We start from the raw sequence: 18,201 nt of genomic DNA on the forward strand, positions 1-18,201 counted from the left end.
GCAGCTACAATAGCCCACCAATTTGTAATTACAAAGGGAGGCTGGAATTGTTTTGAGGATTTCCTCAAACCTTACCATTTATCCACTGCAGTGTCCAGATGTGCTGATCCAGAGGACTTCTACAATGGTGTATTCAGGAAGAAGGTAGCATGCAGAGGTAGGCCTCATCAATTCCACTTTCCTGAAGACCTCATCAGGAATGAATTTGATTTAGATGAGCAGGAGTTCAGGAAAGAAAAATGGGTGGCTTACAAGAAAGCCCTGGATTTTGTGCATCAATTTGATGCTAGCTATGACCCATTGTCTAGCTTCTTCCCATTGGAAGAAAAAATAAAATTTTTGATTGTTTGCTTTGAAGATGTAATGTAAACATTGAAGGAGAAGAGGGAAGCTGTAATTAAGAGTAACCCTGAAAAGGCAAGAATGATTTTAGGCAAGTCAGCTTCCACTAAAGAAATCCTTCCTGGTGACTACACCCTGCATAAGAAATCAGGTTACAGTGTGCTAGTGCCTACAATAGGGGATCCTTCTTCATCCAAAGGAAAAAGGAAGGTACAAGATGTCATTGACATCCAAGACAACCCAAAGAAGCAAAGGGTGGGGAAGGAAGTGCAATCAGATACACCCTTATATTCCCCATCCCAATCCCCTATCCACATAGGAGATGAACAAGCAGCAACTGAATACCTCTCGCAGTTGGGCAGTTTGGGGGAAATTGCATACACTTATGATGAAGTGGAAGAAGGGATGCTAGAAGAGCCCATTGAAGCACAAATGGACATCACCTCAACTGAACTTAAAGGCCAGGAGTGGGATCCTGAGATAAAGAAGGCCAGTAGTGCCTTTTTAGCTGATGATAACTTTGTCACATCTGAAGCATTCATACAATTTGTCTGGAAGCAGCATATAGATAAATATAATGCTAGATGTGAAACAAGAAAGGCAGAGTAGCCCAACCAAGATCTAGGCTCAGTGGAGGAAGAAATAAAATAGGAGATGATGGAAGAATTCAAAACCATCACTCCTGAATAGGGAAGGAATCTAGTAGCACAAGCTGGAGTGCTCATTTTACCAGAATGGAATATTGCTGATGCTCTAGTGCTAGATGCAGTAAGAAAAGAGACTAAACCCATGGAAGGGGTTACATTCAGTAAGGACAATGCTGCACTAGTCATGTGGTCCCTCAAAAGAAATGAGGACAAGAAAGGTAAAGACACCTCAGGGACAAGTCACCTTGGTGGATTGATGGTTGAAAGAGCAGAGAGTACAGGGGTAGTAGAGGCTGCTAGCACTGTGTTAGAGACTGCCAAATTCAGTGTTGCAGTGGCTGAAAAGGAAGCCAAAGAAAAGGAGGCCCTCCAGATTAAATTGGAAACAGTTTTCAAGGCCTATGACAGTGCCAAGGAGGAAATAAGAGGCAAAGATAGCATCATTGCCAAATTGCAGAGCCAGCTGATGGGACAACACCAACAAGGTGAGTCTTCAACATTGATGATTGCCTCTTCTCCTGCAAGACCTCCACCGACTAGCCCCATTATTGAGATCCCACCATCTCCTACGCCTTTCAGCTCCCAAATGATTGAGATAACTCCCCAAGAATTGGAGAACCTAAAGCAAGCTCAGGCCTTTTATGCGGGGAAGTATGAGGAGAAAATAAAAGCCACAATCTCTAGTTTTGCAGACACTATAAATGCCTCACTGCTTTACAATAGTGTGGGAAATGCCATAGAGATATGGAATGAATTAAGGAGAGATAAGGCCATTTTGACACCCATTTTTGACAGATGGAGGCCTAGGGAGCAAGATTTAGAGTTCATGTGTGTTTCTTGTGATGAAGCAAGGGCCAATCCCATTATAAAATCTACATCTGATGTTGCTAAAGTTTTAATGCAATTGGCTGCAGATGTAGACAATGTGGATAGGAAGGTCAATCTATGTAAGAAGGAATACACTGATCAGGTTTTTGAGTTGCTCCCAAGAATTTTTGCCAATCTGGATCAGCTGAAAGATAAGCAAATATGGCTCAATGAGATAAAAGCCAAGTTGTCAGCAAGGGTCAAGGGAATCATTGATCTTGATGATACCTCTTTCTTTGTTATAACCATACAGGAAATAGAAATAATTAAATCACATTATAGTTTTCTTAACTCAGAAGTCAACAAACTGAGAAATTCTTGGAAAAGGTTGAATAAAGTTAAAAATGATGTGATTAGTTTTTCATGGCCGACAGAGGAGACATATAATGAGTGGGGAGTTAAGTATTCCACCCATGATCTGGAGCAGTTTGAGAGCGCCTCTGAAAAGCCAGAAGAGGTTGCAACCGAACAACCTGTTGAACATTCTACAGAGGCTGAAAAGAGCGCATAACTGCTTTGCATAAAAATTGTAACCACATCAATTTTGGAAATACTTGTAACAAACCCTCCTCGAGAAGTCCGAAGCTTTGTGCATCCATGTTGTTATAAATGGATATCAGGACTAGAGGGAAAGGGGTCACAAAATTTTGTAAGAAAACTCTGCAGAAATATTATCTGAGCTTTTCCAAAGTTTAATGGAGAATTAGAATTTTTGTAAAATCTCTTCAAATGAATATCAATATACAGGCCGTCAGTTTTGAGTCAAACTCTATGTTGTCTTCAAGTTTGTCCACAAATTTATTTACTATTTTCATTCTGAACAATCCAGGATTTTTTCTGTTTGATTGAAATTGCAAGGCAATCTCAGTATGGGTGTTTTTTAGCTTTTCTCTTTAGGAGGGAAATTAAATGTGCAGGATCACTCTTACCAGTAAATTCTTTGGGAGGAACTTTGAATTTTGAGGACCATATTTTAGTTTGAAGTGATTGAATTCTTGTAAGTGTTAGGCATATGCAAGGATTAGTGGAAACCAAGCTGATGGGAAGCATAAAGATATTTTTTTTCAGGAGTTTTATTTGAGTTTAGGTGACTCTGTAACCTTGGATAAAGCACTGGTATTAATCGAAGCTGTTTATTGCATGCTTTGTTGATCAAATATGTTGAAGTTAAGTATCGTTTCATTCTTTGTTTTCAGTTAATTTGAAGGTGAATAAATTCACTGGTTTTCTGGACTGGTTTGCTGTGGATTTATTGTTAAAATGGTGAAGTTACTTCACAAAGGTATACCCGCCTGGGCTCCAAGGAAGCCTGAAGTGTATAAGGTTTAATCAAACCTTGTCATACATTGTCTTTGAGATTTCCTTATCTTTGATGTCTCTTCTGCACCCAGTTTGAATCATAATACTTTAAGGACATTGAAGGGAATCAGATTTAGAGAACAACACCATCAAGGCCTAAAACTTTATCCCCTTGAAAGGAGAAGATAGCTTGTTTGATTTCTTCAGTAGACAGAATGGCAGCAAGGGTCTTATTCTGAAAGGGGTTTATAATATTAGGAATATTGTTGACTAGATTGAGTTGATGGGTCTGATCAAGATCCTCATTACTAGACAAAAGCTGCTTGAAGAATCTAACGACTTCATCCCTGATTTCATCCTTATTTGTTAGAGTGTTGTTCTCAACAGTTAACTTGGTGATTCTATTAGTTGCCTTATGTTTTAGGGAAGTCATGTGGAAAAACTTAGTGTTTCTGTCCCCTGCCTTCAGCCATATAGCCCTAGATCTCCGTCTCCAATATATTTCTTCCCTTGAAATTATGGTATGAATGTTGTCAAAGACCTTATCTTCCATGGCTTTGGAATACTTTGTGTAGCCCTCTTTCTGGATGGAGATTTGAATCTGGTTCAGTTCCTCCTTTAACTTTTTCTTTGAATCAAAAATATCACCAAAGACCTTTTTGTTCCAAGTCTTAATGTTGGTTTTGACATGTTTAAGTTTTTTGGCAACTTTATACATGGCTATTCCATTAATATCAAGATTCCACCATTCAGCAATGGAATTTTCAAGATTGGGGTGGGATATCCACATCTTTTCGAAGCCAAAGGGGAATCTTTGATTTTGCTTAGAGTTCTCAGCAACAAAGGAAATGGGGTAATGATCTAATCCAATTCTATCAATGACAGAGAGGGAAGAACTATGAGAAAGAATCCAATCATTAGAGAGAAGAGCTCTATCAAGTCTTACCTGGATAAGATCTTCCCCATCTCTTTGGTTTGACCAAGTGTAGGAGGCTCCACTGAGATCTAGATCAATGAGAGCATTGTCATTGATAAAGTCCATCAGGTCGGATTTGCTTTCAGGTTGAGCTTGACTACCTCCAAATTTTTCTCTATCTTGCAAAGGAGTAGTGAAATCTCCCATTACAATCCAACTGTTCATAGAGAAATTTTTCCCTTTTTACTAAACTTTTTCCCAAAATTTACTTCTAGCATGTTTGGAATTAGGGGCATAGATTTTAGTTATAACAAATTCCTTCTCATCAAAAATATTTCTAGCTTTTAAGGATAGAATATTGCCATCCTCTTCAATCATATCTCCAGAAGTTGTGCTTTTATTCCAGAATATAGCAACTCCTCCAGAGGCATCATTTGAGCTACTACCATAGACTCCCCCATTTTTAAAACCCTTAATTTTCTCCACTTTTTCTTTGCTCATTTTAGTTTCCTGAATCAGGATAATATCCAGATTTTGATCTTGAATAAGATTCCTTAATATATCCTATTTATTGAGACCATATAGGCCTCTAATGTTCCATGATATTACCTTCATTTTGAGACCTAGGGGCAGGACTCCTTGATAGTTCTCTGCCTTCCATCAGCTATGCTTTGTTTACTCTCCTGGTCCCTATGCCATTTCATGGTTTTGCATCCTGGTGGGGATCTTGATGCCCCAAAATCTGCCTTAGATCTGGTTCTGGTTTTTACTCCATTAGGACCTCCTATCTTCTTGGTCTTAATTTTCTTTTCATTTTCTATTAGGTTTTCTTCTTGTTGTTCTGCCCTAGATTCATCATTTGCCCTGGATTCATCTTGTATGTTACTACAAAGCTTTTCTCTTTTCCGAGGTGAAGTGGTCATATTTACTTCTATGTTCTGGAATAAGGCATTTAAGTTTGCTTGTGGTGATCCAAACTTGTTTCTCCTTCTCATTTTTATTTCCTGTTCCTGAAGCTCTTTCCCTAAACAAGGTTCTTCTTTCTCTAACATGGGTTCATATCGTTCCTCATGATGCGAGTCAGTGATATCCTCAATCTCACCATCCTCAAGGGTCTCTGTACTGATTTCATCCTCCTTTTCTTGCAACTAAAGGGCTTCAAAGGTATTACCTATTTTGATCTCAAACTCCTTAGTTTCATTCTTCTTGTTCCCCTTCAAAGTAGGGTCTTTAGTTAAGTCACTGGATTCATTTTCCTGATTTTCTGTAATCAGATTTCCACTTTTTTCTTCTGCCTTATTGTAGACTTTGTTGTTATTTTTTTCTTTCCATACCGGTTTATTAATATTTTTGTCTTTAATCATAGGTCTTTTAGGGTTGCTGGGACAAGCCTTAGCCTAGTGACCTGCTTTTTTGCAAGAAAAGCACACAAAAGGGAGAGATTCAAATTCAATGGTTTGTTCCCATAACCCAAGTTTGGAAATTATATCAATGGTACTTGGGAGATCCATATTCTGTGAAATGTTGATGCAGATGCGTGCATACACAAGTCTCTTGCGAGATGCAGTCATTGGGTCTATCGCAATAAGCTCCCCAAAGGAGTTAGCAATTCTTGAGAAAACATCCTCCACCCAGTATTCCAACGGTAGTCCAAGCAGTATAACCCACATAGGGCAGATTCAAAAAAGGAATCATTTAGTTCCATGTTAGAGGTCCATTTTCTTAAAGAAAGAGATGATTTACCAAACATCCAGGGGCCTCCGCTTAGAACTGCTTCCAAATCTTCCTTGCATGAAAAAGAAAACACAAAAAACCCCTTGGCAGGGCAAAAACTTCAACCTGTCCTTTCATTCTCCATTTTCTTTTAACAAAAGATCTAACATCCTCAATATTAGGTCAGGGTCTAACAAATTTTCCCACCAAAGAGAGAGTCATTTAAGAAATGCTATGATCAATAACCAAATCAGGAACCTCAATCACAAGTTTACCTATTCTATTGTCTGATATATCCTTCACAAAGGGGAGAGAGGATTTACCAGTCGGTTTACCAGAGACATGTCTAGTGAAGAGACTATTCCATGGTTTAGGTATTCACCCCTCCTTGGTAGTACCTAAATCAACCTGCATTGCCTCGGGGCAAGAATCTTGCATGTTTTTTAAATTTTCAGGATCGGGAGGAGGGTCCCATGTTCGTGGGTCCCCATCCTGTCTTCCATCCTCATGATCAGCTGTATGTCCTCGAGCTGCAGTGGATTCAGACCTAGAGGACCCAGCATTGTTGTTTCCTCCATTTCTCAAATTCAAATTTCCCCCTGCAAATGCTGTTCCCTCCACTATTCCCTCCATTTCCCTTAGCATGCTACTATAAGCCGAAAGATGTTACCTCCCTAATGGTTTTTTGTTTTGTTTTTGTTTTAAGAACAATTTCACCATTTAATTTCAAGTGATTTTTTGAAAATGGTGCGAATGATTTCACCTATTTCTTATTTTGTTGTTACGACTTCTCCAAACCCTTTTTTTTTTTTCCTAAATGATACCAGCCAATGTTGAAATCCATAGTGTATTCTACATGCCACTATTATTCGATTGCACTAATATAATATTATCACTATTTTAAGTAGGAGATGTCTCCACCTCCATTTCACAAAGTGGATTATCTCAATGGGCTGATCTATTTGCTCCCATGGCAGAAAAGTAGGTTATTTGCAATGGTACTTCAGGAGGTTACTAAATTGAATGTTTATCTCATGCACTGGGTTGAAAAAATGCTTCTTTTGTGCTTCAACGAAGGAGAGCTCCAAATTTAGTGTTTTTTTTGTCAAAATGGAACACCCCTATTACATTTTTTACTATTGCAACCACTCCAAACCCTCTCTATTTTTCTCCAAACTGACACTCATTTGCATCGAAATCCCCAACGAATTCTAGAGGCTACAACTATGAGATTTTGCTACTTTGATATTATGACCATTTGGAGTAGGCGATGTGTCTACTTTCATTTCACAAAGTGGATTATCTCACTGGGCAAATCTATTTGCATTTATGGTAGAAAAGTAGGTTATTTGCAACCCATTTGAAAAACTAAAATTTGTTCTCATTATCAAATTGGAATTGAATTTCCCATTAAGACCATTGACACTGGCTTTATTTTTGGACAACGGTCCTCTAAATTCATTATTTTTAATTTTCAATCTATGGCAACATTCCCATATTCCTTATCATTAGCTGGTCATGTAAGAATAGTAAGTGGTTGTGTTTTGAATCTCAATGTTTGGTAGGTATTATGCCGTTGACATTTAGAAAAAATTGAAAACTTTACCCTAGAGTGATTGTTTGGTAGCTTGATTGTGATTGTTTTGGATGCATTTTGACAATGAGAGTAAAATTAATTTGGAATTGCATACAATGGAGTTGTGTGAATCCCAAATAGTGGGCCCATACTCCATGTACAGTGTGCTATTTTATGTGGAGAATAGCTGCTTCCATTTTATACACAATATTTTGTGTAAACACTATTTTATACACACTATTTTGTGTACACAATAGCTCCCACTATTTGGGATTTACACGACTGCATTTTATGCAATTCTAGATCAATTTTACTATCATTATCAAAATGCATTCAAAACAATCACACTCAATCTACCAAAAAATCACTCCACTGTAAAATTGATTACACAAAATATTGTGTATGGAAGTGGCTATTCTCCACAGAAAATAGCACACCGTATGTGGAGTATGGGCATGAGTATATATACGTGGAATTGTATTGGGCCTCATGTGGAGTGTTCTAGTTTCTAGCATGGACGAGAAAAAGTATGAGAGGAACTTTCGATGTTATCCTTTTTCGATGGTCAGAAAGGAAGGATGTGAGGCACTATGCGTTAGAATTTTCTTGGCAAAATGTCCAGCCTGGCTACCATAACATGGATGGATGGTGCAAAGCTTCTCTTTTGGCAGACAACTCTGTGCAAAACATAGTGTTTTATTTACAATGTATGGTTTGTTTTTCGATGATGCAAGTTTTAGGGAGAAAATCACTAGGTTTGATCATCACACAAAAGAGAAGGGTTTATTTTTATCATGCTACAAGAAATAGGATTGGGAAATTGAGGGTTTTTGTATCTGCACAAAAGACGGATGTTAGATTCGGTGATGGTTAGAGAATAATTTTACACACAAAAGCTAGTGAGTAAGGAACCCATCTTTTTTATGTTGCAATTTTAGTTATTTGTGGAATATTTTTACATTTTCAACCTCCAAAATGGCATTTTTGGGTGAAACAATGTATGCATATCTAATTTCAACAAAAAATGTAGAGGGTTTTGTGCGTTCGAAGTTCAAGGAGGTGACCACATGAAAGAATAGTTTGAGTTTCTAGCATGTAGGAGAAAAAGTATTGCAGGACCTTTTGATAGCCCCTACTATTTTGGATTCACACAAAAAATTCAAAATTTTGTGTACACACTATTTTGTATGGCATGGGATATTGTCCATATAAAATGGCATGGCCATGACATGTGGGAGATTAGTTTCCATCACACAGTGCATCACATCATTCCTTTTTGGCTGTCGAAAAATGTTATATTGAAAGGTCCTCTAGTACTTTTCTCCTCTATGCTAGAAACTCGGATGCTCCATGCGGGGCCCAATAAAACTCAATATATGTATGCCCATGCCCATACTGCTATTATTCACATAAAATGGCATGAAATTAATCTCCCACATGCCATGGTCATGCCATTTTATGGGAAGAACAACCCATGCTAATGTCCATACTGATATTCTCGACATAAAATAGCATGGCCATGGCATGTGGGAGATTACATGATGTGTCATGATAGGCCTAGGGAGAAGAGGCATGGAATTGCATACAATGGAGTTGTGTGAATCCCAAATAGTGGGGGCTATTGTGTATAGAAAATAGTGTGTAAAAAATAGGGTGTATGTACAAAAAAAAATAGAATGTTTTTGTGTGAATCCGAATAGTTGGGGATATTGTGTACACAAAATAGTACTATTAGACATATATGTGTATGTATATATGTGGCACTCTATATTTGTCCTTTCCCTTTTGTTCATGTCTTTTCTTTACCTCATTCATAGATTCCAAATATTCTCTATAGAAAATAGCACTATTGGGCATATATGTACATATATATGTATATAAGTATGCATATGTGTTTGTATATATGCATATATGTGTATTTATATATGTATATATATGCATATGCACGTGGGAAAATTCTTGGCAAAGCATCGTGGCCAACTTCTATAATAGGCATGGATGGCGGGAAGCTTCATTCATTGGCAACAACTATGCATAAAACATAATATTTCGTATACGATGCATGGTTATTTGTTTGCATGTTGTAAATTGTAGGAGCAACAAAACAAGGGGTTTTGTGACTGCGTGAAAGATGGAGCTTAGATTGGAGGATTTATAGTAAATAATTTGACAGTTAAAAAACATCGAGTAAGAAAACCCATATCATTTATTTTCCAATTTTTGTTGCAGATGGAATTTTTTATATTTAGGGCCTGTGAAAAGAAGCATTTTTGGTTCATTTTCAATAGTAGATTTTATGAAACTTTTATGAAAGTAGCATGTGACAAATGCAAAGTCTCACGATCTAATTTTGATAAAATCATAGTGGGTTTGATGCTATGCAAGTTTGAGAAGGCGTACTATTTTATGTAGAGATTTTTTTTTTGGAATTTTTGGCTGCGAAAGGGGTGGCTTCTGATTTGTTTTAAATGGTTCATTTTTAAAAGTGTTGGGGTTATTTTTGGGGGTCTAACTATTAGTGAACATCCTCTCCTCCATAGTTTCAGTAGAATAAAAAATGGACAGATAATGTTGGTTGATATATACTACTTCTGTTAGTCATAGGTTGAGTTTGAAATTAAACTGCCTTAGTATAGTTGAATAAGTCAATTATCTTTCCACTTGGGCATGTCTTTTGTGCCATAAACTTGTGTTCAACATTTCTAAATATAAATGAAAATAAATGTTTGTTGTGGCATGTGTGTTTAATTTCAAATTTAATCTATCACCAATAGTTTTTTTTTTCCTCTGGTTGCTGGTTCGATTACAAAACACTTTCCTATTAATTGGGTAGTGCCTTTTATTTATTGTTTGAGCAGTTTGTGGAATTGAGAGGTAGAATATATTTTAACTTTATGTTATGTTTATGTATGTTGTTTCATGTTATTTAGTTTACATTAACATTCACATGTCTCATTTTTTTCGACGCCAGCTTCTATGGTATGGGAGAAGTTGTCATTCATACGATGGGTCTCAAAGGAAGAAGAATTGTCATCTTCTGCTAGCCAATACAAGCTTAGTGAGGCTTCTATTGAAGATGAAGATGTATCTTCTAAGGATCCATATGATAATGGTGATAAAATAGAAGAGGATTGCCGAGAAGGACAAGTATTGGTTGTATTGTAATCAATGTTCTGCATTGACTTCCATGTGATTAATGTCCTATGGAATGTGATATTTTATGTGTTCATGAAATGTGACTTTTGAAACTATAAATGTGGGACAGGGGTCAATGAAATATAGAACTAGATGCTTTGGAACCAAGATTTTGTATTTTTGTCTATATGGTAGATGCGGTGAGGTTGGAAGGGTGAGATTTTGGGATCTCTAAGCTTATAACATGCATAGAATGTTCAAGCACAATCTTGATTTAATTCAGCCACGTAAGCGTAGATGTTCTATGACTTCAAAACATTTTAAGTCTCATCCACTTGAGAAACTTAATCTATATGTTGAAAGGAGGGTGGCCAATGTTGAATACCAGATGAGACTACAGGTAAAATAACAATGACGACATGTAGTTGAGAGGGTTTTCTTTGCCCATGGTGTAACTGAATATGAGGACCTATCAAAGGCAGGAAGGAAATAAATAAGAGAAACCATGTACGAGTACAACTCTAAATAAAATCAAGAGGTGAGAAGATAAAAGATATTGAAGTTGTTCCATTTGAAAAAAATTGAAACCTTTGGTTACATGCAAACACACCATTGTCTACTTTTGTTATTGTTTTTGTTGTTGTTTTTTTCCTTTTTTTTTTTTTTTTTTTTGGTTATATTTATTAATTTAATTCTAATACATATTACTAAATGACTATGTACTCTACTTTAGCATGACCCTGGCAAATCTGGAGGGGAAGGTGGTTGTGATACTAGAAACCGCATGATGAGCATGTGTGGTGATTGTGTTATGTGGAGTCCATTTTGGAGCAAATGGAGAAGAAAAGAGTGAAGGTAAATTTATTTAATTATATAACATGGATAGCTAACATCTATATAAATTTAACAACTAACTTCCAATTCTTGTATTCATATAGGTCTATTCTGAAGTAGTCTTTAGTTTGCACGAGCATGGTACCATTGTATTGAGTGGTGATGAGCAGCATAGTGAGAAGGGTAGGAAGAAGAAAAAAGAGAAGGTAATTTTTTTAATTACATTCATATCTCGTATGGCTAATCAATTGATATCTTACATTTATGCTTGTATTTTGATAGGTTGCTTGTGAAACACTTCCTGGTTCGCACAAGCATGGTGATCTTCAATTGGGAGGTGAAAATTTGGATAAGGATGGAAAAAGGAAGGAAAAAACTGAAGGTATATTTTTCCATATCATTCATATCTAGCATGAGTAATCAATGGTAGCTTACATTCATGCTCCCTTTTGTCAGGCTTCATCTAAAGCAGTATATTTCTTGCATGAGCATGGCATTGTTCATTCAAAAGGTGACAAGAAACATGAGGAAAAGAGGAAGAATAAAAAGGAGAAGGTATATTGTTGCATTACATCCATATATTTTGTGCGTAATCAATTGATAGCTTACATTCATGCTCTTGTTTGGCAGGATGCATCTAAGGTGCCTGGCTCACATGAAGATGGCACTGTTCAATTGGGAGGTCATAAGCAACACAAGGAGGAAGAAAGGAAGAAGAAAAAGGAGAACGTATATTCTTGCATTACATCCATATCTAGTGTGTGTAATCAATTGATAGCCAATATTGATGCTCCCTATTGACAGGCTACATATGAAACACCTTGCTTGCATGGGGATGGGGATGTTGAATCGAGAGGTCATAAGAAGAACAAGGAGAAAGAAAGGAAGAATAAAAAGGAGAAGGTATATTCTTGCATTACATCCATCTCTTGTGTGCCTAATTAGTTGACATCTTACATTCATGCTCCCATGTGGCAGGCTTCATTTGAAGAAGTACATTTCTCACATGAGGATGTCATTGATCAGTCAGGAGGTGATAAGAAGCACAAGGTGGAAGAAAGGTACAATAAAAAGGGAAAGGTATATTCTTTGGTTGCATCTAGATATCTTGTGTGTCTAATTAGTTGATTTCTTACATTCATGATCCCATGTGAGGAGCTTCATCTAAAGCATTACATTTATTGCATGACGATGGTGTTGATTAGTCAGGAGGTTTTAAGCAGCATAGAGTGGAAGAAAGGAAAAAGAAAAAGGAGAAAGTATATTATTGGATTACATGCATATCTTGTGTGCATAATCAATTGATAGCTTACATTGATGCTCCCATTTGACAGGCTAAAACTGAAGTACCTTCCTCGCATGAGGATGGTGTTGTTCAAGTGGAAGGTGAAAAGCAACATAAGGCAAACAAAAGGAAGAAGAAAAAGTACAAGGTATATCTTTCTTTTCATTTTTCAATATTCATATTGTATGATGGATCTTTTTAGTTGTTATTATTGTTAGTGTGTTTTGGTGGAACAAATTACTTCATAACCAATGTCCATGTCACCTTTGAAAGCCCACATTCTCAACTCTTAAGTAATTTTGTTAATTATGAGTCAACTATAGCTCGAATGTTTAGGTGTCATTTGAAATTCATGTGTGCATTTAGCTTTCTGTATGTATGGGAAAAAAATTATGTAATCACCATCCTATGTCTTTGGCCAACTTGCTCTATGGCTTAGGTTTTATATTTGTATGGGCAATTTTTTTACATATGCACTACTGGCTTCTATCTTTACCCGACTTTCTATTATTGTCTTTGATGATTATGGATTTGTATTTTTTCCATGGATGATTAATTGGTTTGAGCCTTGTATACAAAAGGACAACCTCTTCAATTCCCTTTTCTACGTGTAGAACCATTATTTTATGTAATCAATCTCAAAAACAAAATCCTGATGTTCTTCAATCACAATATCCCCAATATTAGCTTATGCACCATTACTAACAACATTCCTAACTTTGTAACAGAGTACCTTTGAAGTAGTGCATAGTGTGTCTAATCATTGTGCTCTAGATGAGAATAAGTAACATGATGAAGGTGGCACTTATTCTATCGGGGATCATGTTGAGCTTCGATTAAATGGAGTTCTGGTTAGAAAAGGAAAAGTGGCTATGGGAATTGGTGCAATTGACCACAATATTTCACTCCTACCAAGTACTATGAAATTCTATGTTGTTGAGGTGCTTGATGCAGATGTCAAGATGTCTTATCCGCATCCATTATCAGAACTATTGATCAATTTATTGGATTCATTTGAGATATGGAACATCTCAGACTTGGCCCAACCTACCTCTTCAACACAAATCAATGATGGCCAAAGTTCCTTTCAAGAGGTTTGTGTTATAATTTCCTTCACATCTCTTTTACCGGCATATGCATTGGCCAAGTTCCTATTATGATGTCGCAACTCATATGTACTATTTATGATTTGTTGCAAGATGCACACCTCTCCATTGACGATGTGATGGATGAACCCCTTCTAACCCCACCACAAAGCAATTGCCCGTGGAGTTGCTTGTGGTATGTCTCATACTTCCTTTATATCCACTCACACTGTACCAACATATTTATTGTGCAAGATGTTATTGTAATGGTGCAAATCATCTATTTTCTCTATGGTTTCATGCAAGATGAACACCTCGTGAATACCAACATGATGGAATCAGCTGTGGAGCAGCATGTGGTACATCTCATTCTTTCCTTTATATGCACTATACCAACATACTTTTTGTCCAAGTTCTTGATATACTGAGAGGCATTTACAATGACATAAAAATTTCTTTAAACAAAAATCCATTTTTGAAACAATTTGACATGCGAATGCATGAAATATACCATTTTTCATCTTTTGTGGAGGTATTATTTTATTACTCTAAATAAAATAGAACCATCGCCACTTATTTCTAGTTAGATTCATATCTTTTTGCATGCAGGACTTTAATGGCTTTGTATTCTTGGTGTTTAGTATTTTAGAAGAACATTTATGTTACAGATGATTCTCTTCTATTATAAGATATCTCTTGGGATATTTTACATATATTTTTTAAATATAGGTATACCAATTGTATCAGTGCCTCTCATTTCTTTTCTCCATCAATTGTTGCAGGATCAACACCCCCTAATCACCAACATGCTGGAAACGTAGCCTATGGTACGTATCATAGTTTCCTTCATATCCATTGCAACAACATATTTATTGTGCATCTTCCTATTGTATTGGAGCTACTCATGTATATTGTTTTTCGGTTCATACAAGACAATGACCTCCACTATGTGAAGATAAAGAAAGTGCCCGTGAAGTAGCCTACCAATGGAAGGCGGTCAAGTGGGAGGCTTCGATCCCTTGGGATCACGCCTCCTGAGATACACAGTAACTCTAGGAAAGGAACTAGATTTTGTGAAGGCATTTCCTCTGTTGCACAAACTAGAAAGAAGAGGAGATGATGAATATATTGTTTTATTATGTACCCCTCTCTCAATGCTTGATTTGATAATTCTAGACACCATCTACTTACTTTAGTTGAACAATTTTTTTAAGTTAGTATGTTTGATTACTTTGGTTATAAATGTCAACATTTGTTTCACATATTGTTGGTTGGACATTTATGGACACCATCTGCTTACTTTAGTTAGTATGTCTAATTACTTTAGTTATAAATGTGAACATTTATTTCAAATATTGTTTTTGATTATGGGAAAACAGGTTTTGATGGGCCCCTATAACCAAATACAATCAGAAGATCAAAAGATAAACATTATTGTGCAACTAAACAAAAAGACAATAATCAAAGGAAAGACAACTAGCGAACAAAACGCTAGCAAACAAGAGAATGCAGAATATAGACCAAAAAAGGCTGACAGAAGCCCAGGCTTAGGTTAATTTCTGAAGCATTTATGCTGCTATATTATTGTATATCACTATATTGTCTTTTTAATTGTTAGTGTACTCTTATTTTATTATTCAAATATTAGTATTTTTGTGCATTGTTGAATAAGCTTGTACTCTTGGATTATTGTGTGAGATGCACATTGTGTTTTTCATATGGAATATATGAGAAACACATTGTGTATTATTCGTATGTTGTTTATACAATTATTTCAGGTGCACGATGAGTAGGTAGAATTCCATATAGGTGGGGACCGAAAAAATTAAAGTTACTCTAATCTTAGTTTCGCACCCTAGATGAATATTATTGGTTCCAACTCTTTTGACAAAAAAAAGGGTTGTAAACATTATACCAGGGTCAGTACGAAACACCTCCCAAAATGGCCCATGTTACTTTTGATGAACATTCAATGTAGTCTACATGTTTCATTGATGGAATTAGATTAGCTTTGTTTTTTGAAGTATTGACTCTTTGTTTTTTTATTTTTTATTGGGGTTCTCTACTAGTTATTTGGTCGACTAGTGTAGAGTGTTCCATTGAAGGAAATTGAGAGAAGAAGAGCGAGAGGTGCAGGAGGTGTACGTGTTGGGTTATTTTTTTCTTTCTCAGTATGACCACAAGATGCAAGAGGCTATCATATTATTTGCACATGGGTGTGGTGCAATAAGAACAACATAGATAGGATCCGTCCCAACATTACCAGAGATAAATATTTGATGCACTAGATTATAAAGATGAAACATCCATCTGATATTTCTGATTCTTTGTGTATATCATCAGTACCTATAGGGTGCTCAATGCCTCTTTTGTAAAAAAAATAATATTAAAAAAATGCACAAGTGTTGTTCAATACAATTGTTTTCATGGGGATTTCTTGTTTTGAAGTCTATAGTAACACATAAGAAGCTTGTTGATGGCATATATTAAAAGTATAAGTTGAGGTTGTCTATTGCTTCCTTGTAGAGTTGGTTCTTTGCATTATGATGTATGAACATGCAATTTTTGTCCATGTATAACTCATTGCATTATGAGGAATGTTATGCTTTATTTGGCCTAACTTGAGAATAATTAAGGATATGGCACTTCCATCTTGGGAATAATGTCAGTTGTAACTCAGTTGTATGCAATTTTTTTCGTTTGATTATGTATACATTTGTTGATGGAGGTGTAAAAATTACTTTTATACTGATCAAATTGTGCATGTCCATTATATGCTTTGTTATCTTTCTTCTTTAATGTCTCTTTGAATACAAATGAAGATTTTCAATACATCATAATTTCCACCTACTCATCTCATTGATGTCAACGATTATGTGGCATTGTTCAGTATTGTTGCTTATGGAAACAAGATTAAATCAATAGTAAAATCATTTTTTGCTAAATGCTTTTTAAAAATACATAAACTTGTAAGTTGTAAGTTTACTATTTTACTAAACATCTATTCTTATTCGTTCTTTGGTTGTTTAAATCTAAATTTAAATCCATGTGTCCTAAATGTTGTTTTTCGTTCTTTGCTTGTTTATATCTAAACTTAATGTTATAAGTGTTAATGGACGGATGAATTTATCCTTGATGATATTCTCCTTTTGTTGATTTTGTGAAATCACCGAAACTGATATTATTTTCCACTATTATCGAAAAGTCCCCTTTTTTCTATATTGGAAAAGTCAAGCCCATTGTCGTGATAAACAATTTGCTTGATTTGCCGATAAACACAGTGTCTTTGTTTTGAAGTAAAACACGTCATCTTTACTGTGGTGATAAACACGATGTCAGTAACTTAATGACCTGAAACCAATTGCAAATGAAAGCAATGTATCTCAACATCATTTGGGTTTTCGTTTCACTTAGATCCATCAAGTATTAGGGAAGATTTTGTTTATTTTTCACTGGACTGAACTAACAACAAATGACCCTCATAAATATAGTAGAAGAATATTCTAGAGAAATTTTAGCACTCTAACAACATGCAAAAATATGTTTCTTAAATAACATACTTGATGCTAAACTCCTATTATTCATTTCATTAAACCACCAAAACAATTATTCTTTTCCACTCTTATCCAAACGTCCCATTTTACTATATTTTGAAAGTCGATCTCACTGTCACGATAAACACATCATGTTATCTCCTTTGCTTCCTTTGTCGATAAATACAGTGTCTCTATTGTGACGATAAACATGGTGTTTTTAGTGTGGAGATAAACATTGTATCCTCGCTATGAAGCTAAACACAATGTCTTTATTGTGGCAATAAACACACTATCTTTACTGTGGAGATAAACACAGTTTATTTAAGGTAACAATAAACACACTTTCTTTATTGTGGAGATAAACACAATGTCTTTAAGGTGATGATAAACACGGTGTTTTTATGGTGATGATAAACATGATGTCTTTGGAGATAAACATGGTGTCTCTATCCTAATCAATTGATACCAATTGGAAATGAAAATAATTTTAATCAAAACTTCATTTGGGATATTTTTTGCATTTTGTTTCACTCAAATCCAAGCAGTATGCCCAACTTGCGATAACTGGTGAGTCATGTGAGAAACACACCGTGTATTCTTTCCACTGAGATACACGTCATGTTTCTTGTGTGAAACATGAGGCAACGAACCACTTGCATTTCAAACATGGACTTTTCTGGTGTTACATCGATAGATATTTGTGTCTTCATCCCTAACTGTCAAACTAGGGGTCATCATCTTCGAGGATGAGGAAGGGAATTCAAACACAATATCATCAGGGGTGAAGGAGAAAATTCAAATGAAACATGGAAAAAATCATACGGTATCTCCAAAGGCGAGAATGCCCAACTTTTGATAATTGGTGAGGCATGTGATATAATTTCCAATAGTGATATAATTTTGATCTTAGAGGCTTGATGGTTGTAATGCCTTGTTCTTTTTCCCTTTTGATGGATAGGTAGGGGT

The 18,201-nt window shown here is 35.9% G+C and overlaps 1 protein-coding gene across 1 annotated transcript; it reads left to right on the forward strand.

The window, feature by feature from the left end:
• Positions 1-10,336: 10,336 nt before the first annotated feature.
• On the forward strand, positions 10,337-15,492 carry LOC131856934 (uncharacterized). The gene is made up of 9 exons (XM_059208891.1): positions 10,337-10,507; positions 11,434-11,535; positions 11,612-11,711; positions 11,841-11,884; positions 11,960-12,058; positions 12,134-12,232; positions 12,308-12,409; positions 12,664-12,762; positions 15,478-15,492. Exons 1-9 carry the CDS (start codon positions 10,337-10,339, stop codon positions 15,490-15,492), a joined length of 831 nt encoding a protein of 276 aa, XP_059064874.1.
• The last annotated feature ends 2,709 nt before the right edge of the window (positions 15,493-18,201 follow it).

This window comes from Cryptomeria japonica, chromosome 7, assembly GCF_030272615.1.
Source record: "Cryptomeria japonica chromosome 7, Sugi_1.0, whole genome shotgun sequence".
NCBI classification, from domain to species: Eukaryota; Viridiplantae; Streptophyta; class Pinopsida; order Cupressales; family Cupressaceae; genus Cryptomeria; species Cryptomeria japonica.

What these genes read in the sequence shown, in the direction of transcription:
- LOC131856934 (XM_059208891.1), top strand. Translation starts at nt 10,337, where the DNA reads ATGGTATGGGAGAAGTTGTCATTCATACGATGGGTCTCAAAGGAAGAA. An exon ending in GGAAGAAGAAAAAAGAGAAG is followed by an intron (nt 11,536 to 11,611) that starts GTAATTTTTTTA and finishes GTATTTTGATAG; the next exon opens with GTTGCTTGTGAAACACTTCC. An exon ending in AAGGAAGGAAAAAACTGAAG is followed by an intron (nt 11,712 to 11,840) that starts GTATATTTTTCC and finishes TTCATTCAAAAG; the next exon opens with GTGACAAGAAACATGAGGAA.